This window comes from Nelumbo lutea, chromosome 3 (assembly GCF_056320005.1).
Source record: "Nelumbo lutea isolate HS-2025 chromosome 3, American lotus-T2T, whole genome shotgun sequence".
Lineage (NCBI taxonomy): Eukaryota > Viridiplantae > Streptophyta > Magnoliopsida > Proteales > Nelumbonaceae > Nelumbo > Nelumbo lutea.
The window spans coordinates 115,520,042-115,541,946 of record NC_142686.1 but is presented as its reverse complement, the minus strand read 5'-3'; the positions used below and the strand labels follow the sequence as shown (position 1 = coordinate 115,541,946).

Sequence of the window (21,905 nt, the reverse complement as noted above, 5' to 3'; positions counted from 1 at the left end):
TAACTCTGCATGACTTGCCACTGTTTTGTCAATGTTCATGACTTCATGTTGTAATGAACAGCAAGACGAGACCAAAGAAAATGATAAGAGGGATCCCCCATTAAAAAAGTACCATTACTTGCCACTGTTTTGTCACTAACCAAGTACTAGAAGCATGAGAAGAAACGAACTGCCTCTTGTACTTTATCCACCATTAAAAAAAAAACATAAAACCACCATGGGAGGAGCCATGAAACATCAGCAATAAGCAACCCAGCATCTTGGATATGTGCTTTAGTTGGGTAGATTGAGGATTTAATGTGCCCAAGAGGGAAAGGAAACGAAACTTGAAGTGGGCAATGGATTGTTGATTTAATGTTTAAAAAAGGATGGATATTAAGAATGGTTTGAAGAATGAGGGGAAAAGGAATAACTAGGAGCTTACCTGTTTGCTGACCACTTTCTCTTCAGCATATGAACATAATCTTAACTTCCACATAGACGACTGCTGTTAATAAGGTCCATAAAAACTTAGTAGTTAATATCTCCTAAAACTCTCAGTTTTAAACATGTATTTGAACAGACATCCTTCTTGTACCATCATTTTTAACCCTGCCAAGTGTCTTGCGGATTTGTTATCAGGGAGGAAGCTGTTGTCAAACTTGTAAGATTGGAAGCAGCTCCAGGTGCAGTGGATGACCCAACTCCAAAATATCCTGGAGGGCGAACAGCTGCTGATTTGGCATCAAGTAGAGGGCACAAGGGAATCGCTGGATATTTAGCTGAAGCAGATTTGACTAGTCACCTTTCTTTGTTGACTCTTAGGGAAAGTGTTATGGACAGTGTTGCTGCCACTATTGCAGCAGAAAAGGCCATTGAGACAGCAAAGGAGCAGAGTGTGGTTCCTCTAGATGGAGGCAGGGAGGAACAGCTTTCCCTGAAAGGATCACTTGCTGCTGTTAGGAAATCAGCTCAAGCAGCTGCTCTCATTCAAGCTGCATTCCGTGCCAGATCATTCAAACAGAGGCAGTTAACCAAGAGTAATGAAAATTCTGAGATTCCAACTGATCTAGTTGCCCTTTCCTCCTTGAAAAACAAGCCCCAAAAGATCGGCCATTATAGTGATTATTTGCATTTTGCGGCTGTAAAAATCCAGCAAAAATATCGTGGTTGGAAGGGGCGTAAAGAGTATTTAAAGATACGCAACAGAATTGTAAAAATTCAGGTGAGGAATTGTATTTAGTTCTTTGCCGTCCTTTTGTTAAGTTGTGCTTCATATTGGATTCAATGATAAATTTCTGAGTACTTAGAATTTACAGGTTTCATATTTAATTTACCAAACTGCAAAAAGAGATTTAGTTCCATAGTTTAGTTTATGTATTTGGGTACGTTATATAAAAATAAGGGGGCCTTGATTCAATAATTGGCCTGAAATAATATTGCTTTTAATCATTTAGTCAATATCTTGTTGGATTGATGCCAATTTAAGGTAGATATGGGATAAGATAAAGTGGACTTGAAACTTATGTATTAAAGTACCTCATCATGTGTGAATCTGCAAGTCAAATTGAAATCCAAAATAAATTGTATTCTATATTTATCTTGACCTTAAATTCTTCAGGTTGCAATTTGAATTTGTTAGTTTTCTATGTAGCCCTGGTAGCTTAGACCTGAGAACATACTGAGATTCAAGCAATATTGAAACTGTAATTGGGATTCCCCATAGTGGGGTTTTGGAAAGAAAAAGACTGATGGAAGGCTGGCCAGTGATGCAGCAGTTTACTGAGGTGCTTGACATGTTGCCGTCTGTAGACCATTCTCTATACAAACTAAAATTTTTGATCTTAAGAAAAATGTGTTTCCTAGATGTAAGTATTAAATCAAATGAAATCAAACATAAAAATAATTATAGTTAAAAGCAGGATATTTGGGAAGGGAACTTTTTTGCTGCAGCATGGAGAACCCAGGATGTTTAGCAGTAGAGGGAGTCTTCAGAAATTGGGAAAGAAATTTCTTATCCTTGTACTCCAGGTCTGTTAGCTTTGGTGACTCAACCAGGGCAGAAAATATGGGCAGTTCTAGAATGTCCAAGGTCGGCAAGATCTCAAATTACAGAGGAATAATGATAAAGGGCTAAATTCAGAACAGAGAACATGTTACGGACATTTACCAATATCAGCCAACAGTGTTGCTGATGGGCTAGCAAAACGAGGGATGAATAAAAGTCAGTTGTGCTGGGATTTAGGCCCCCAGGCTAGCTGCCTTATATGGCTGCTTGGTATCGCTGAAGATCCCCAAGTTTTGAAAACAGATTCTCCTTACAAGCCTACACTACGATATAGCTGAAACACCCTAAGGTTTGAGATGAAGTATGACATGCTCATTAAGCAACACCTTATATATAAGGCTTTTGCGATTTGTGCATATACATAATTACATACTAAAGATTGTACACTTTTTTATGCCTTGTGAGGTGCAACCTCATGAACATGCAAATTGCAAAGTGGTTGTTAAGAAAATATACGGACCTTGCTATCTAATGGTTGAAAGCATGTTTTGTTTTGCTTGACTTTCAATATCAACTGGGATTAATGCAAGCTCATGCTAGTGGGACCTATAATAGAGCACAAAAGATATATATTAGTTTTATACAGTATAAATTTGCCATCCCTTAACAATTCTTGGTTCTTGTTGCAATATGGTACTTGGTCATACCAAGTACCGCATTTCTAGGTTTTTCCATTTATTGATTAATTAAGTGAATGTTTAAACCTGTATACCTTAGCTTAAAAGACTATATTTCTTCTATCTTTTAACACAATAAAGACCTATATTAGCCTCTATCTTGGTATGCATGTGGTACAAGATATTGCATCATTAGTTCTGTGGTGCAATTTTCATGATGCCTATTTTACCATCAATAATTTTCGTCACTATAGGCATTTTCATCAAATTTCTTTTGAGCAAGATAAATAGATAGTTTGTTTTAATAAATTGTTGCAAAAATTAGAAGCTTTGGAAATATCAGAAGTTTCATAAATTTTAGCATTATTTGTATTCCAAATATGGGTACTTGGCCCAAAAGCTAAAGGTTAAAGCATGTTATTAGCATACTAGACACATACCTTTATCAGTGTTTGCTTTCTGCATTTCCATAACGGTTACTTGAGGAGCTGCTGTCTATCCATATCCCTGTACTTGTTGGGTGTCAACCAGTGCATAACAAATACTTTTGAGGTGCTCTTCTGTAACTAGAAATGACACTATGTATTAAAATGCTGTAGACTATATTTCAATTTTTCATATACACATCTCATTGGCCAATATTTTGGGATTTAGAGTTTCAGCTGCCAGGCCTCATAGTTAGTGCAGGAATGATTCTCCCTCAACATTTTAGAATGTGCAACTTTATCTTTGAAATACAATAACAATCATACATTTTTTCCTTTTTGTGATGGTGCATCAATTGGAATCTCTGGCTTAACCATCCTTTTGATCCTATCATCAAGTATTCTTCAGAAATATGCTTGCTCACAACGCATGCTTTTCTATCGTATACAAGATGCACTTGCATAATATTATAATTTGATGTTCTAAACTTTTATGCTATCATATATGCTATAACTTATTGGGAAATGCTTGTTATATTCATTCTTCTGCTTTGTTTCCTTTTCAGGCACATGTTAGGGGACATCAAGTGCGGAAGCAGTACAAAAAGGTTATATGGTCTGTCAGTATTGTGGAAAAGGCTATATTACGGTGGAGGCGAAAAGGAACTGGACTGCGTGGGTTCCGTGCTGAAAAAGCAATTGGAAATGTAGAAACTGACCTCGGGAAGTCTGATGAGTATGAGTTTCTCCGCCTTGGTCGGAAACAGAAAGTTGCGGGGGTGGAGAAAGCTCTTGCAAGAGTTCAATCTATGGTTCGTTACCCAGAGGCTCGTGATCAGTATATGAGACTGGTCACAAAATCTCAAAACTTAGAGGTAAGTTTGCATTTTGTGTAGTAGTAGTTGGATATATGCCTAGAATTTGACACAGATACTTGATGATGGTAGCTGTCACATATTTCTTTTCCTGACATCTTTTCGTTGATGAGTAGCTGATCAAGAAACAAGTTCCCATCCTCAGGACTCTTACTATTTCCTCTTAATGAAGAATGCTAAGGTAGACTATAGAGAGGAGGTCTCCAACAGAGACATTACTAGGGGTCCAACTCATGGTAGCCCAACTTAGCATTTTATACGGCTTCCGATTTGGGCGGCTGGGCCCATTCAAAATATGACCAAAAACCCTACCGAAGCCCACCCAAGTTGCACAGCCTTAAGCCTCAGCTATTTGGGATTGGCTATAGGAATGCTGTCTTGTCATTGTGCTCTATCACGGGCCTTGTTTTCTGCCAAATTGCAAGTTCTTAGATATTGGTGTTCCCCTTGCTCTTTTTGAACCTTCTACTTGCACCGAAGTCCCTGTCTCATTGGCAAATATGGTGAATTGTGTGGATTTGTTTGCTGGCCTGTCAGCTATATTGTGGATAATTATTTGACGAAGCACTACATTTGGTATTTTCTATGGTTGGGTTTAATTTTCTCAGACAAAAAATCCGGCACATTATCAAGTTTTCAACTGGTAAAGTCCTTTCATAAGGTGTAATATCAGATAAGCTCAAATTGTAAGGGATCACAGCTGGGCGTTCTTGTATAAAAGCCTAAGGATTGTTTCTTTCGTGAACCCACAGACTCATATACATCATTTATTTTGTACTCGATAAAAACTATTTGTCTTGTATACTACAGGGATTGTTCAAGATTTTTAGTTCTGAGCATTCCTGGAACGAACTTAATAGCTCCTAAATACAACAGTGATATGTGTGATGAGGAAGTTCTAAGGATTATATTCTTTCTGATTTCCTTGTTAATGAGAAAGTATTATACGTTCCCTTTTTTTATGTATAGCGAACATTTTTTTTCATCTATGGTTGTAGATCTATTGAAAATTATCTAATTTTTGTTCTCGTTTTTTTTTCTTTTTCCATTACAGATGAGAGAGAAAGGGAGCAGCACGTCAAACCAAGTTCAAACTTCAGAAAAGAGTACAAATGAGGATTTACTTGCACATATGACGGATTAAATGTTGACAGCCAACCAAAATAGCGTAGATATTTTCCCAGCAAACTAAAATTCCAGGCTATTCAGCCGACGCCTCTCTCAGTTCGATTGTAAGTATTGTCTGACATGCCTCAATTATATGGAAGGTTGAAAGAAATGAAAGGGAAAAGAAAAAATTAAAGAAAAAAAAAAAGAAATTGTACATGTATGACAGATGACGTGCGATTTTCCTTGTAAGAGAACGGGTTGTTGGAAATGAACGACTCAATGACTGCAGAGACAACCAGATAGGCGCTATGAATTGTTGTACGGTTGTACCAACTACTAAGTTATGTATCTCGCCCATGTCTTGGGCATTTTATTTTATACACTTTGACGAGATAGAGCTGTAGTTAGTTGCTTTAGTGATAATGCGATGCTCTCCTTCTGTAACCAGTAAAGCTTAACCATATAGCAATTTGAAAGAAAAATCGTCTTTCTTTTCTGGTTAACAAATGATGGATGCATCACGGGAATTTTAGAATATGTTATATATTCCTTGTGTGTTAAATAGTAAGAGATCTGGTTCTGGTAGACAATGCCAATTCTTTGTTGACGTGACGTAGAGGATATGTTGATTCAGGTCTCGAGGGCTGAAAACTTGTTAATTATAACCACATGTGGTTAAAATGGTGGAATATGTTATGTCTCATAATTGACATCAAATTGCACCTTAGAAACAGCAATTAAATGGATGTGAACGTATTTTACTTTGTGATTCAAAAGCAGAGGATGTTCTTTAACGTGGATGTTTTTGTTTTTCCCGCATCTAAAATTGCCATATCAGGAATATACATGGCTGATTTGACTACTAGTTTTCACAATTATTTCGAGTAAAATTATAGGAAATCATGAAAGAGCCACATAATCTTCTCTATCTTATAACATATTAGAAGTTTAGAACTAGAAGAGCCCCTCTTTTTTTGGCAAAAATATATTAGAATAGACCCATGCGAACATGGTGGTATTAAAAGATGCCCATGTATTATCAGGACTACAAAAGTTTGGGAAAGGCTGTTAGATCGGTGTGAGCACAGGTTTGCCCTGATGGAAGCTGATCTCAACTCGACTCCCTTAATCCAGGACACATCAAAAGCTGATGACAACTGTACTGAGACTTAACGCAGAGGTCCAGTGTCTCCTAACCAAAGACCAATGATTCAACTCATCAGATTCAAGTGTTTATTGGATGAAAACCCTTTACGGAATGTATCAGTGGAAGATGATAAAACCATTGGCGAAAAGTATAGGGTATGCCTACCTAAACAGCAACACATTCAGGGCAACTTACACACAAGACAGAAAAATTAATAAGAAGTTTTAAATTTTGTAGTTAGGTGGTGCTAATAAATTCCATAGCAGATCTTTAAAGAGGCAATACATACACAAACACTATTGGTTATTGGATATAAGAAAGAAAGCAAGGATATAACATAGATCTCAACTGAGATGGCTATAGACTTCTGCACTTAACGTGGGGAGAGAGAGAGAGAGAGAGAGAGAGAGAGAGATTAAGATGGAGAGAGCTGTTACTACTAAGGTTGTGACCACCCTTGCAATCCTTCTTTTGGCTTTTGCATCGAGTTCAGGAGGAAGAGGCCTGAGGAACAAGGTGATGATGAAGAAGGTGGTTGATGACCCACAAACTTCTTTGGAGGTGGTTTTGCAGGGTCCTTTCCTAGCCCTGGTCTGGGTTTTGGCTTTGGTTTTGGACCTTCGGGCTTTTGTGCGAAGCCAGGCTTCGGTTGTGTCCCAGTTGAACCCTTCAATGCTGGCAGCTCTCTTAGAGGACGCTCACCCTGACCTGATGACACTTCAACTCTCTTTCTTTCGGATTGGGTTTGTCTAAATTAAATCGTTATTTTGGCTTTGCTTGGTCGTTTGTTTGTTTTGTGTGTCTGCATCTAAATATCTAATCATCTACGTATGTGCTTCTGGATGTTCCTTTTTTTTTTATCTGAACGTGCTTCCGGATGTTTATGTTTACGACGGTGTCTCCTCCTCGTGCATATTTTTATCGTAGCTGTGGTGCTGTCACTAACTCACTATATGATGATGATGTAGTGTGTCCGGCGTCCAACCCTAATTACAAACTTTGTCTCTGTACCCTTACCTCTTACATGCTCATTTCTCTGTTTCGCTCTCTATGTGTGTGAGACGGCCATCATTTTAGGGGTTTTTAGGCCATAAAAATGACCGAAGCTGAATAGACAGCCATCATTTCTTCTGGATTATTTGCAATGGCGCTGATTTTAGATTTCAGCTATAGTATAGGCAACTAATCGAGGATTTTCTATTAAAGTATAGGCAACTGATTTTAGATTTGCAATGGCGCTGATTATTTGCAATGGCAACTAATTGAGGATTTCCTACGTCTACTAATGATAAATAAAATGATAGAAATACCCATCAAGTGTGCGGAAGCTCCAATAGTTGATCCATGTAACTAGAACCTATTAGACACAATTTGAAAGTGAAGACATGTTTTAAAATTTGAAGAATGACTTGACACAACCCAAACTACAGGATACTAATCCGAAATTTTCATTGTCTGGCTATTTATACTCCGTGCATTTATAATTAACAAAGATAATCAGGAAGGAACATGAAAATTTTGGATTCCGAAATCACTTGCCACATGTACAAAATAAGCTCATCTTTATAAATAACAATATTGGAGTTATAACAACTAACCAATATTAATTGTGAAAAATAGAAAATGGAGGTACGGCTGATATGAAATGTGAGATTACACATGTTTCCCAATCCAATGGGTCCGCTCACGGTTGTTCTGGATCAGTACCCTATCAATAAACAAGTAATATATCTCATCATATAATCGTAAAACCATACAAATTATATATGGTAAAAGAAGCGAATTGATGCCCCTAAAACAAATAATTGAAACAAGGCTAACGGATTTGGCCTCACTCCCCCGCCCGTGGCATTGATTCCACCTGCAAAATAAAGCAAGTTTAGGGAATTAGATTGATTATACTTGATAATTCGACATTACTTAGCAATACCCATAAGAAGATTAATCGATCTGCTTCAGTTCAGACAACGAATATGGCACTTAAAAGAAAGAAAGAAAGAAATCTTACTGCATTCTCTGGTGGAATTGGCAGTGGTTGAGCATAAGCACAAAGGAACCTCGGTCTCTGTATCGAACCCGCAAGTGCCGCCTGATCGTTGACAGCGTTGGCATCCTGTATCAGCAACAGTATAAGAGAGCTTCATCCCATAAGACCAGTCCAACGGCCCGACACCCCTTAGGTTGTCTGTGTTGTATACACTGGTATAATGCGAGCAGTCCAGTATATTCATGCTCATCAACCTCACCGTGCTGTAACTGGTGAAGCAACACGGCGGATACCCGTTGGAAAGCATGCGGAACATTCGAAATGAAGTGCAGGCGTCGTAAAGCTCGTTGCAGGAGTGTCCAGAGAAGTTGAAACACAGGGAGCGATAGTGATTGAGCACCGGAGAGTCGACAGAGCAATTGACGAGTGCAAAGATGGTGTCCGACGAAGGGGGCATCACAACTGATTGGATTTCAGACATGACCAGGTCATGGTGTGTCTGTAGAACGGTACAAGTGGACATGGCTGGATCGTAGATCACCATCGTCTTCTTCTCGTAATCGATGGATCGGACTCTATAGCTCCCTGAAGAGGTTAGAAAGAACAAGCCCACCCCACTGCAGTTTAACATCTTCCGGTACTGGGGTGCACCGCATCCGTCGTAGATCCCAAATGGGTAGTCGACGGCGATGCCTCCGCATAGGTTCCGGCAGGCGGGGAGGAGACTCCGGACTGGTCCAGCAAGGTACAGAGCTGAGATGAGCAGCTCTATAACGAATGCAAACATTAGGGATGTCTCCATTATTCATTCTACTTTGTCGTTGGATTACTAGTCATGAACTGATTAATTAAAATAAAGATGCCAACAACCTTTTTTTCTTTTGGGTAAAGAACGTAGAAGAGAACTAACTACACGAGGAAAGGAATAAAGAGATGAGCTAAATTTATTAATTTATATATCTCTGTCTAAAGCTATTACTTGACTCGAACATCTGTGATCAAAAGGTTCATGTTGGCTACTTCTTACATTGGATGCTAGGACGACTTTTATCGATTTATGCCTTTGCCAGGTTCTAATTAACTTGTAAATGAAATGAATTCACTGGGAACAAAGGGAGATGCCTCCTATCTTTACAGGCTCTCCATAGATTATATTCCTCCACAAGGACCCATTAACCCAACAATCGAGATACTTGGACCCATTAGCCCGACTATCCAGATACCCAAAAGACAATTACAAAAAAAAGGTGAGATCTTGAGTTCTTGAGTCTTGATACCGGTAACAAGTAAAACTCGGAACAAACATGCAGGGTCCATTAGTGCACCAGTATTCATACTTATATAGTTCACATCCAAACACAGTCTAATAATTAACCTATACCCTATTGGCATACATATAAATATATGGCAGAGATAGAGATGTATCAGAATCAGACGTTGGTAAAACGGAGATATTCCTTCTTGGAGGGGAGATCTGCGATCTTATAACCCCGAGGGAACATCTGCTTGGCCTGTTCATTGGACACGGTGGGTGAAATCACGACGGGATCCCCCTGCTTCCAATTCGCCGGAGTCGCCACCTTATGCTTCGCTGCCTTCTGCAGGGAGTCCACCACCCTCAGTATCTCCTCCATGTTACGCCCAGTGCTGGCTGGGTATAGCAAGCTCAGCTTTACTTTCTTATCTCCGCCCACGATGTGCAGCGCTCGGGATGGCACAGGGTTTCCTGTGGAGTCCTTCTCGTCTGGATCCACCATGTTCAGATGTTTGATGATCTCCCTGTTGGGATCAGCAACGATCGGGTAGTTCACCTTGCACCCAGGCTACAGCATCAGCATGCAAACAAACAAGAACTCAACACCATCAGAAAATTAATATTTTAGGCTCTGTAGCTTCTCCCTCCCCTCTCTTTATAAAGTAAACAAAGCTGTAGCTCACATTGTAGGCCTCAATGTCCTTGATCCAGTCGTTGTGGGACTGGATGTCATCGCAAGAGAGGCCCAGTAGCTTCACTCCTCGCTTGCTAAATTCCTCTTCGTAGGCTGCCATCTTACCCAACTCCGTCGTGCATACCGGAGTGAAGTCCCCTATCGACCCAAGTCAACAACTTTCGCATAAGCAACTGGGAATTCCTTAACAAAATCAACGTTTTCCCAATACAGGAAATTTTAAGACTGATTAATTAATTAACCAATACCAACCTGGGTGAGAGAAGATAATGGCCCAGCCATCTCCTACGTAGTCGTGAAGCTTGAATTTTCCTTTTGTGGTTTCGACTTCCAGGTTTGGAAGAGTGTCGCCGATCGTCAGTCCAGGCATTTTCAGTAACAGAACAAAGCGTTAGTGATCGGAACGTGGGAGGAAGGTGTTGGTTTCTAACTTTCTGGTGCCCTGAAAACCGCAAGAATGAGAGTTCTCTGGCAGTGAAGGGGATTAAAATAGGATTTCCAACTTCATGCATGTATGAAACGTGGCAGTCATACTTGTTAGGGGCCAACTCTGTCTTCTCCCCACATGTAATCGCTACGCCTTGGCTTTCTTACACGTGTGCTACTTAAACTTGTCGATAACGTCCCAAATTCAAACTTCCCAAACGAGGCCTTATGTCCACCCATGTGATGGTGAGTTATTCAAATAGGGCCCGTTTGGTTTGTGGGAATAGAGGTCTTGGATTGAAATGGGACATTGCGATTCCAACTGGGTGGAATCTAAATTTTATTATCATCCCATTTGATTCCCTTCCCTCCTTGGATAATGAAATATGGAAATACACCATTCTGGTTCCAATTCCAAATATTGTTTTAATTGATTGTCTACAACGTAAATGAAGTAAAATTAAACCCAAAAATTGCATTACAAATAGAGAGAGCCCAAGGATCTCACAGGGAGTTAGATGGTGTTCAGATTATATCATACCACTTTTCTAATTATGGTGTGGTGTTTAATTATATCATACCACTTTTCCAATTATGGTGTGGTGTTTAATTAAAATCCACTATTTCATGGTGTGGATAGGGCTGTAATGGCATCGGATTTAGATTGGATACGTCAAAATTTGCATTCAATTCGACAGTTAAGAAATTATATCTGAATCCGATCAAATTTAAAGACTTGAATTTGAATTTGAATATTAAAATGTTTATAATCTTAAATATAAATTCTATAAAATTTATATTAAAAATAATAAATAATATAGTATAATCACATTCAAATTTTAATTATATCGAATGGATCACATCCAAATCCGATTAGTAATTGAATGTAGATTGTAACATTTGAATCTGATCTAATTACATAAATACATCATCTGAATCCAAGATAATTGGATTGGATGTCAGATCGGGTCTCGGATTTTCGGGTATCATTGACAGGCTTAGGTGTGGACTACACACCACAAAATATTGGTCACAACCACACAATAGGCCCCTCTCCCCATCCAATAATTTGCATGTATATTAATTGGTATTTAAAAGTAGGAATTTATTTTTTATGCTTTTACTAATTTTAATACTTATAGATTAATTATTTATAATTATTTTATGTGAGTGTTTTATATTTTTATATTAATTTTAATTTTCTAGTCATTATTTATTTTTTGAATTCATCCATTAATTTTTTATTGATTCATATTACCTATAGCTAAATTTATCATGTGTTAAATTAATTTGTATTTTGTTTAAAAAAAAATATATATATATAATATATATATATATATATATATATATATATATATATATATATATATATATATATATATATTACTCTTGATCATCATCATAGATTATCTCACATTGTGTATCCGAGATATATAGAATCAAAACACAAGGTGTGGCCTGAAACAAACTATACCCTATAGAATGCCTATATGGGTGTGGTGTGGTTCATTCTACTTATTTTTGTTCACGTTGTAAAACACTTATTTTGCCTGTGGTGTGGTTAAAAATACATCACCCAATTTCTTATCTATATTACATAACACCCCCTTAATTTCTTTCTCTTTCTCTAATTAATTATGTTTGATATTATATATGCCAAAATGAATGGAATATTAACCTAATTTAAAATTGAATTTGATCCATTTATATCGAATCCAAATATCCACTTGAATTTATATGAATTAAATATCCACTAACAAAAGCAATCTGATTATTAATTGGATTGTCTTAGCTAGGCCGCTCTGATTTGATCCCCATATGATCCCAACCATTCAAAAATCACAAGGTTTTGTATTTGTACTCTTTCCAAAATTGGAAAATAGTCTTATAAACCAGAAGAGGCTCAATTTGAAAAAGTTGTAAATATAAATATTTTTCCTGCTAAATACTAAAACCATGATTTTGAAAACGAAGACGAGTTAAAGGTAAACCTAAATTTGCCTTTTCGATGTATATGAGAAATAAAATCCTAACAGCTTGCTATCATTTTCTTTTCGACAGAAAACACAGACTAGGCAGTGGCGTTGAAAATGTTGGGATCTCCCGTCTTATTCAACCTCAATGGTGTCCTGGTGGATGCAAAAAATAGGCAAATGACAATCTCTTTTAATGGCGCCATGGGAGATACTCTTGCACCAGTTACTTCCTCTTCTTTGCTTTTAAATCACGGTTTGAACTTGCATTTAAATCAAGTTTGTGCAGCTCAAACTTCAAATCAAAGAAAAAATAAGTTTAGATTTAGAGATTTATTAGCATTTTCACTGCCTTGAAAATATGGTTTTTCTTTGTTTAAACTTCAACTCTACCTCTCTCCCCTTATATCTTTCCCTAGTACAAGTATAAATATGTATAGTATAAATATATACAAAATAATATAAAATACAAGGTTTTGCACTCTAGATATTTATATTTATACCCTCTCCAAATTGAGCCGAAGCTCTCAATGTGTAAGATTTGTGTATTAAGAGTATCAATATTTTGAACCATGACTTGTATATATTTCAATGACAATTTGTAGCCACAACTTACAGATTTCCAGCCATTCCTAAAAGCTTTTTGATGTAACCGTTTTCGGTCACGTACCAATGTTTTCTGATGTAAAATTTTTTGGCTAAGTACCTCGTTATTTGACCCAGTGGTGGTGTGCCTTAGTGATGAGCTACTTGGTAGTGAACTGCCTATTGGCGAACTACTCGGTGTAGAACTACCTGGGGGCGAACTGCCTGGTGGCGAACTGCCCGGTGGTGAACTGTCTGGTGGCAAATTGCCTGGTGGCGATCTGCCTGGTGGCGAGCTGCCTGGTAGCGAACTGCTTGGTGGCGAGCTGCCTGGTGGCGAACTGCCTGGTGGCGAACTGCTTGGTGGCGAACTGCCTGGTGGCGAACTGCCCGGTGGCGAGCTGCTCGGTGGTGAACTGCCTGGTGGCGAACTGCCCGGTGGCGAGCTGCTCGGTGGCGAACTACCTGGTGGCGGACTGCCTACTAGGCGGCCAATGACTTAGAGAATGTTGGAGCTCCCTGGTGCGGCGCAATCCGACTGCCCTCAGCATGAGGTGGTCTTCTTTCCTTTGTAGGCCGCGGGAGCTGAGGGACCTACGAGAACTTCATCTTTTCCTCCACTTTGTAGGTGGCGGGAGCTGAGAGACTTGCGAGAACTCCATCTTTTCCTCATCTTTGTAGGCGGCGGGAGCTGAAGGACCTACGAGAACTGAATCAGAGGTCCCGGGGGTATTTTCTCGATGGGGGCTCTCCGACGCTTAAGTTAGCACTCTTATTATAGAGAGCTTTGAAGATAATATGAGAGAGCTAGAGAGCAGGGGTTACTTCCCTTTTTTCATCCCCCTCCCCTTTGGGGGTGAGGTCTTTATATACCGGAGTCCTCGCGGGTAAGGTGGGTGAAAAGCCTCCAAACGGTGAGACTCGCCGCATCCTGTCATAACTGGGGTACGGTGGTGAACTCCTCGAGGTCGTCAGGCTGGCACTTGTGTCAGGCGGCCAGGTCGGCGCTTGGGTCGGGTTGTTAGAGGGGCGCCTGCGTTAGTCGGCGTGTCAGTGTCTAGCCAAGTTTGTTGGTGGGCGCCTTATGGGCGGCTTGGCCAGATCATGCGGTAGGCTGGTCCAGGTCGGCCAGGTCGCGCAGGCCGCATGCCGCACGCAGTTCGCGCAGGTCGCGCCAAGCCGGCCAGACTGGTGCCCGAGTGGGTCACCAACTTTGTAAGTTTGTTGGTTGGGTGTTTTCCTATTTGTCACGAGGTGCCACATGTCACAATTTCACTGGAGGGCCAAATCTACCCTCATCAATAGCCCCCCACTCCCGAGCTCATAGTAACTCAGCGAAGGGAGTAGATTTCTTTTGGCACGTAAGTCGATGAGCTAGTAAGTGCTGATCCAATTACTAGTGTGGCCCGTAGGCTTTGGGAACGACTCGTAGTCTACTCTTCTTTGACTTTTGCCCGTGCCGGAGAGGCGACCGGGTCTTTAGTAGTAATGTGGCCCGTAGGCTTTGGGAGTGACCAATGGTCTACTCTTTTATAACTTTACCAGTGCCGGAGAGGCAACTGGGTCTTAAGTAGTAATGTGGCCCGTTGGCTTGGCCTGCATCAGCTTCGTAATGTCGGTCACCTACTCCTACAAGAAGCTACTAGGGGCTCGACCTTCGGGGGCAACACTACTAACTTTAGGTTGCCAGCTCACACGGGAGCCTTGGAAGGCTCGACCAATAAGGGCGCCTATGTAGTCAGTTGGCCGCCAACTACCGCGGAAGCCACGAAGAGCTCATCTTTGTAGGGGGGGACCTTGCGGAGAGGACTGATGTGGCATTATCTGAATTGAAAGTAAGGTTGGTAGAGCTACTTAGTCCGTTAGCTCCCTGCATAGTCTATGAGTTCATAAAAAATGTAAACTATAAAGCGATAGCTTCAATTTCTAAAAAGTGAGGACTTAGTTTTGGCAAGATGAGAACTTAGCTTTTGTAGGATGAGAACTTAGCTTTTTGTAGCGTGTTCCCACAGATGGCGCCAATTGACGTAACCGTTTTCGGCCACGTACCAATGTTTTGTGATGTAAATTTTTTTGGCTAAGTACCTTGTTATTTGACCCGGTGGTGGCGTGCCTTAGTGATGAGCTACTTGGTAGTGAACTGCTTACTGGCGAACTGCTCGGTGGAGAACTGCCTGGGGACGAACTGCCTGGTGGCGAACTGCCCGGTGGCGAACTGTCTGGTGGCGAACTGCCTGGTGGCGATCTGCCTGGTGGCGAACTGCTTGGTGACGAGCTGCTTGGTGGCGAACTGCTTGGTGGCGAATTGCCTGGTGGCGAACTGCCTGGTGGCGAGCTGCCTGGTGGCGATCTGCCTGGTGGCGAACTGCTTGGTGGCGAGCTGCCTGGTGGCGAGCTGCCTGGTGGCGAACTGCCTGGTGGCGAACTGCTTGGTGGCGAACTGCCTGGTGGCGAACTGCTTGGTGGCAAACTGCCTTGTGGTGAACTGCCCGGTGGCGAGCTACTCAGTGGCGAACTGCCTGGTGGCGAACTGCCCGGTGGCGAGCTGCTCGGTGGTGAACTGCCTGGTGGCAAACTGCCTGGTGGCGAACTGCCTACTAGGCGGCCGATGACTTAGAGAATGCTGGAGCTCCCTGGTGCGGCGCAATCCGACTGCCCTCAGCATGAGGTGGTCTTCTTTCCTTTGTAGGCCGCGGGAGCTGAGGGACCTACGAGAACTTCATATTTTCCTCCTCTTTGTAGGTGGCGGTAGCTGAGAGACCTGCGAGAACTCCATCTTTTCCTCCTCTTTGTAGGCGGTGGGAGCTGAAGGACCTACGAGAACTGAATCAGAGGTCCCGGGGGTATTTTCTCGGTGGGGGCTCTCCGACGCTTAAGTTAGCACTCTTATTATAGAGAGCTTTGAAAATAATATGAGAGAGCTAGAGAGCAGGGGTTACTTCCCTTTTTTCATCCCCCTCCCCTTTGGGGGTGAGGTCTTTATATACCGGAGTCCTCGCGGGTTAGGTAGGTGAAAATCCTCCAAACGGTAAGACTCGCCGCATCCTGTCAGAACTGGGGTACGGTGGTGAACTCCTCGAGGTCGTCAGGCTGGCACTTGTGTCAGGCGGCCAGGTCAGCGCCTGGGCCGGGTTGTTAGAGGGGCGCCTGCGTTAGTCGGCGTGTCAGTGTCTAGGCCAGGTCGTCAGGTCGGCGCCTGTGTCAGTTGGCGGGTCAGTGTCTAGACCAGGTCGTCAAACTGGCACCTGTGTCAATCGACGGGTCAGTGTCTAGCCAGGTTTGTCGGTGGGCGCCTTATGGGCGGCTTGGCCGGATCATGCGCTAGGCTGGTCCAGGTCGGCAGGTCGCGCGCGCGCCGCGCAGGTCGCGTAGGCGTGTGTCAGGCCGCACGTAGGTCGCGCCAAGCCGACTAGACTAGTGCCGAGGTGGGTCACCAACTTCGTAAGTTTGTTGGCCGGGTATTTTCCTAATTGTCACGATGTACCACGTGTCACAATTTCACTGGATGGCCAAATATGCCCTCATCACTTTTTAATTTAATGACTTCTTCAATGCAGATAATTCGATCAAAGCTTAAGCTCTCCCATTCCCACATGGGGCCATTATCTTCTCCTTTTGTGATGAGGGCTCTATAAATATCCTAAAGAGTAGAGCAGGCCTTGTTCATTGGTTCATTATCCATATTTCGGTTCAACCTTAAAAACTTCAATAGTAAATATCTTTATTTATTTACAAGATATTTTTGACAGTTTCAACAATTACTAATGATCGATTAACAACAGAGACCGATTTAACACTTTTTTGAAAATTTAAATATTATAATGACACATTTGAAAATTAAGGTAATAACTTACACTTACCCCAAATTTTATAATACTAAAGTGAAATTCTCCCTCAAAATCACCGCTACGTCACGAAAGCACAAGTCAAGGATGAGCGTGAACACACCGCGAGTTTCCAATGAAAGCATGTTCTCATGTCCTTGTACATGTTAAATTCTCTTTTTTTTTGTTTGTTTTCTTCACACCACACAAAATTGCACCAATAAAAGTACAAGGCTGCATGTCGTATACATAGTGTCACATTATGAAGAGTAGTGTCTCCCTCACATATATCACATATCGCAAGAAATCCAAAGTGGTTCATCAAATTGACCCATGAGCCTATCTCCCACCACGGAGACCGACAGTCGACCCATATCCATCTCTCCTGTCGTCGAATTCCAGGTTGGGGTTCCATCCTCATACCCATTCCACGTCAATCTCTTTAACCCACTTCCATCCAATCTCACCACGTATAAATCACCATATGGCTGAAATTGATTTGGCATGGACACTGGCTCTGTCAATACACCACCCAAATTGGCCGTAAATACCAGCCACAAGGAATCCGGGCTGAAGCATACGTGATTGATCCTCTCCCTGTCTGCTTCTGCTGATCCCTCCACCCCTGCCACATAGACTCGTCGGAGATCCGTTCCATCCGGACGAATAAGGTATATGCTGAAAGCCTCCACATTGCTGGGATTGTGTCGGTTGGACGAGAAGGCTATCAATTTCCCGTCCGGTGACCAGTTGGGCATTGTATCAATCCAAGGACCGTCAGTTAATTGACGGATCCCTCCGTTAAATTCCCCGTCAACAGCATCCATTATGTACAGATTTTTATGGCCGGATCTCCCAGACCTGAACACTACGAACTTGCCGTCAGGTGAACACGACGGAAATGCATTGTTGCCCGTTTCCTCTTTTGTTAGAATTTTCACTTCAGCGGGAATATCTTCTCGATCATCCATATCTTTTGGATTGAAAGTTATTCGCGCAATCTGGACCGTTGATTTAACGGACTCGAATATCGGTCCCACCGAGGAGTAGATGACGTTCTTCTCCGTCCGATTCCACGAGGTGTAAAACGCGGTTCGGTCTTTTAAAATGCTCCATCTCCTGGAGCCGTCCGATCTCACTATCTTAATGCCTGCATTCGCATCGAAGTCGTGGTTGAACGCGATCAAGTCGCCATCGGGAGAACACGAAGGGAATGATCCGTTAAGCCGGAGCATCCTCAGTTCCCTCACCGGAGAAGTTACAAGTTCGAGATGCGGAACGATTGAGTCTCCTGAAGCCGATTTACCTCGGAATCGGTGGTATCCGAGAAAACCAGATTTCGGGGAGAAAAAAGGATTGTAGTGGTGAAATTTCGGGTTTAGAGTCTCCGTTACCCTGCAAAACGACTCTATCTCTAGATCAAAGATCTCGATGTGCCTAAAGCTATTCTCTCGCCGCCGAGTCGCAACAGCGATTCGTTTGCCGTCATGCGATGCCGCTGGAGTAAATGCGTGGAGTCCCGGTGGGGTAACCCGACGAGGAGCTTCACATACACCGGAAAGCTGGAAATTTTCTGGAAGATCTACTCGGAAAATGCTCCACCATCCATCGTCGGCTTGGCGGTGGAAGAAGATCGTTGAGTCGCCGGACCACGTAGGCCATCCACCGCGCTTACATATAGTGGTACGCTGGGTAGGATCGGATTCCGGGAAAACTACGATATCCGTATCAAGCTCATGAAATTCGCCGCCCCATGGACGGAATCCGTACGACGCGACGGCGATAAATTTTCCGCTCTGCGATATAGAAGGACTGTAATCAACGGCTCTATAAGGAGTTAGTCGCTCGATTTTTCCATGATCAAGCAGCGTTGAGTACAGGGCTGACCAGCTTTTCAAGTGTTTATCGGCCGGTTCGTGAGCCGAGACAAAGTATAATCGGCCGTCTTTCACGACGGGGCGATCGTAGAAGAGGCTGTCAGCCACAGAGGGGAGTTGCTTCGGCTTTGGAGAGTTTGCTTGGTTCAAATAGACCCGAGCATAGCCGGTCCTCTCCGATACATACACGAGAGTCTCGTCTTCGTCAACAAACTGACCATTAAAATTGACGGAGATACCGTCTGTTAAGCGATGTTCCTTCCACGAAGTTGTGGCAGCTATGATTGATGGGAGAGAGACTGAAAAGATGTCGAATCCATAGTAGGGTCTGCCGACGGAGGTGAAGATGATGGTTCCTTTGGGATTCATTGCCGATGTCCGATGAGTGAGGTGTTGATTTTGTAGTCCCGATCTATAAGGCTGAAGTGAACGAAGAAGTAAGAACTGAACTGAAGCCTTTGAAAAGAAGTTCTTCAGCTTTCACTCTTTTAACAGTGTTGCAGAAGCGTGGTAGGCGAGGCAGGACCAAGACGTATGAAGTGACGTGGTGTTATTATCTTCTGCTTGACACATTTCCAGACTTCCAACCACAGCCGTGAGCCGGCACGCCCACTTCCGATCTATCTTTTAACCAGAGAACGCGATAACATACTACGTATTGAGAAGTATTTTTATATATAGATATGCTTGTAACTTAAAAATCAAATGGAGATGTAGCTCACATGGTAGATCGCTCGTTTTGCATGCGGGAGGTGCGGGGTTCGATCCCACGCTCGATTGTTACCTGACGAATTCTATCTTTTTCCCACCCGATTCGGATGGATTTGGATAAGCTTTTATCAGTTTATATGGATTCTATTTTCGGACATGCTATTTTATCATATTTATGTGGGGATAAGGTAAAATTTATTTTCTTGGATATTACTAGGTGGGTAAATAATTTTCCCAAGGGAAAGTTATGGGACAAAAATGTCAATTTTAATAAGTCTAAGGAGTACAAACACAAATATGTATTATATAAATACATACAAAATACAAGGTTTTGCACTCTACATATTTGTACGTGTACTTCCAAATGAATCCTATTGGATTTTTATGGCTAAAATGGTCATTGCCTTATTTACATGAAAATAAAAGAACATGGGTAAAAGTACTTACCCAGGTAAGTCTTTCCTGGGAAACACTTACCCGAGTAAATAACTTACCAAAAAGCAAGGCCTAAATGGCCCGCCAATCTTATTAAGCTTTGTTTTTGGGTATATTGATTGCCTGTTGTTTATTTTTAGATTCCCAAATGATATTTTACCACTTATCCAAGGACCAAGAGGACCACAACCTATGTGTCTAAAACAATCATCACTTCATTATTTTGTAACACTTTGCATATCGCAATATTGTTAATGGTGGTGGTTGCTACGATGGCACACTCTTGAGCTTCAATTTCCAGTGTAGACATAGTTGTTACCGATAAAACTGGGGCACTCTTTTTTCAGATTTTGGTTCCCATTGACCAAGAATCCCACGTTCTTTTTTTTTCAGATTTATGTGGGGACCAGGGAAAGTTTATTTTCCTGGGTTCCACTTGCCTAGGTAAGTGATACCCATCTCCTAAGTGGGTAAATAACTTTTCCACCTGGAAGGAAAGTTGCCAACACTTGAATGGGACAAAAATGCCCATTTTAATAATGTATTTTTATGGATAAAATGGCCATTGCCTTATTTACATGAGAAATAAAAGAACATGGATAAATGCACTTATTCGGGTAAGTGTTTCCTAGGAAAAAATTACCTAGGTAAATAACTTACCGAAAAGCGAACAGAGGTTAATTGTAATTCGATTTCTACATTAAGGGTGAATGAAGTAGCTTTATTGAATTCCTATATTGTGGTCTAAATCAAATGAGAAGGAACTCTACCGTCTACCACAAAGAAAAAAAAGGGAATAGAGAGTTTTGATTTGGTGTTTTATTGCCCATACTTGGGGGTGGTATGGTAAGTTTGTAAAAAAATGTTCATCAACTAACAACATGTTTAGGTGGCTCTGTGGAAGTTTTCAAAGAGTGTGGGTTTAAGAGAAATACTATGAAAAATGTCATGGGGAGTTTTAATAATTATTGGTAAAAATTTTACTTGTTTTCCTAAGGGTGAGCAAATTTGTAGGTCCTAATTGCCCCTATTTGATCTATTAGTAGGTAGGTTTTGGTTTCATGTTCTTGGAATTAATCCTCTCACAGTCCGGTCTAAGGGTTTAGAGGTTTACCCTACTGTAAATAACCCAGGGAACCAACCTTAATTGGCCTTGGTGGAACCAAATTTGCCTTGAAATTTTGAAAAGATCCAAAAAATCTAAGGATGTGAAAATTCAGACCCAATCACTCATGTTTACAAAGATTGTGGCCTCACTTGACCATTAATAAATCACTTTAAAATGTAATATTTACAAAATTTATATTAAGGCAAATTTCTTAAAACATCCCTATTGTTTAGCTAAATAACGAATTATACCCTTATTGTTTAACTATTGTCTTAAACCACCCCTATTATTTTTGACAATTTACTAACTCTACCCTTGCCATTAGCATCTATTAATGTTCCAGCAAAATCCATACACATGTGACACAACATGACGTATAAATTCTTTTTAAAGCCCAATATTACCCTTCATCCCTCTTCTAGGTAAGGATCACCACTTGTGGTCACTAGAATACCCACTCGGTTTGGTAGTTTTTATTATATGTAAAAATTGAACTAACAAAATACAAATCGGAATCTTGAATAGGTCGGTGAGCGGGACATTCAGATGTTGGGAGGACATAAACAGAGAATAGTAATCACACGAGTAGTAATTAGAACGCCCTGAATACTTTTGCTATACGAGGCAACTGGTGCATTGTACTCAAAATCAGAGAGAATCATCCAAGAAGCACTAGACAACACTACGGTAAGCCACATAATGATTGTGATCACTCACTGTCTCTCTATAATCCGCAACGCCGATGTGATTCTAGTGGTACGGAATGGTCAGGTTGTTAGAGTTACATCCATTATTCATGCAACGTAACT

At 41.4% G+C, this 21,905-nt stretch overlaps 4 protein-coding genes across 7 annotated transcripts in view; 1 reads left to right on the top strand and 3 right to left on the bottom strand.

Moving 5' to 3' along the window:
• Nucleotides 1-5,581, top strand: part of LOC148867850 (calmodulin-binding transcription activator 1-like) — a 35,739-nt gene extending 30,158 nt beyond the window's left edge. For all 4 annotated transcript variants that reach the window (XM_088977645.1, XM_088977647.1, XM_088977646.1 and 1 more), the window contains exons 10-12: nucleotides 622-1,204; nucleotides 3,656-3,964; nucleotides 5,019-5,581. In XM_088977645.1, the coding sequence (XP_088833771.1) occupies nucleotides 622-1,204; nucleotides 3,656-3,964; nucleotides 5,019-5,108 (982 nt within the window). In that variant the 3' untranslated portion in view covers nucleotides 5,109-5,581. The remainder of the gene's footprint in view (nucleotides 1-621; nucleotides 1,205-3,655; nucleotides 3,965-5,018) is intronic.
• Nucleotides 5,582-7,721: 2,140 nt separating this feature from the next.
• On the bottom strand, nucleotides 7,722-9,135 carry LOC148867849 (wall-associated receptor kinase carboxy-terminal protein). Its single transcript, XM_088977650.1, has 2 exons — nucleotides 8,230-9,135; nucleotides 7,722-8,082 (listed from the first exon to the last, which is right to left on the bottom strand). Exons 1-2 carry the CDS (start codon nucleotides 9,008-9,010, stop codon nucleotides 7,982-7,984), a joined length of 882 nt encoding a protein of 293 aa, XP_088833776.1. The 5' UTR covers nucleotides 9,011-9,135; the 3' UTR covers nucleotides 7,722-7,981.
• A 307-nt stretch (nucleotides 9,136-9,442) lies between these two features.
• On the bottom strand, nucleotides 9,443-10,616 carry LOC148867848 (1-Cys peroxiredoxin-like). Its single transcript, XM_088977705.1, has 3 exons — nucleotides 10,410-10,616; nucleotides 10,147-10,295; nucleotides 9,443-10,031 (listed from the first exon to the last, which is right to left on the bottom strand). Exons 1-3 carry the CDS (start codon nucleotides 10,525-10,527, stop codon nucleotides 9,639-9,641), a joined length of 660 nt encoding a protein of 219 aa, XP_088833831.1. The 5' UTR covers nucleotides 10,528-10,616; the 3' UTR covers nucleotides 9,443-9,638.
• Nucleotides 10,617-16,824: 6,208 nt separating this feature from the next.
• LOC148867847 (uncharacterized) lies at nucleotides 16,825-19,953 on the bottom strand. Its single transcript, XM_088977644.1, has one exon. It carries the CDS (start codon nucleotides 19,209-19,211, stop codon nucleotides 17,256-17,258), a length of 1,956 nt encoding a protein of 651 aa, XP_088833770.1. The 5' UTR covers nucleotides 19,212-19,953; the 3' UTR covers nucleotides 16,825-17,255.
• Between the last annotated feature and the right edge of the window lie 1,952 nt (nucleotides 19,954-21,905).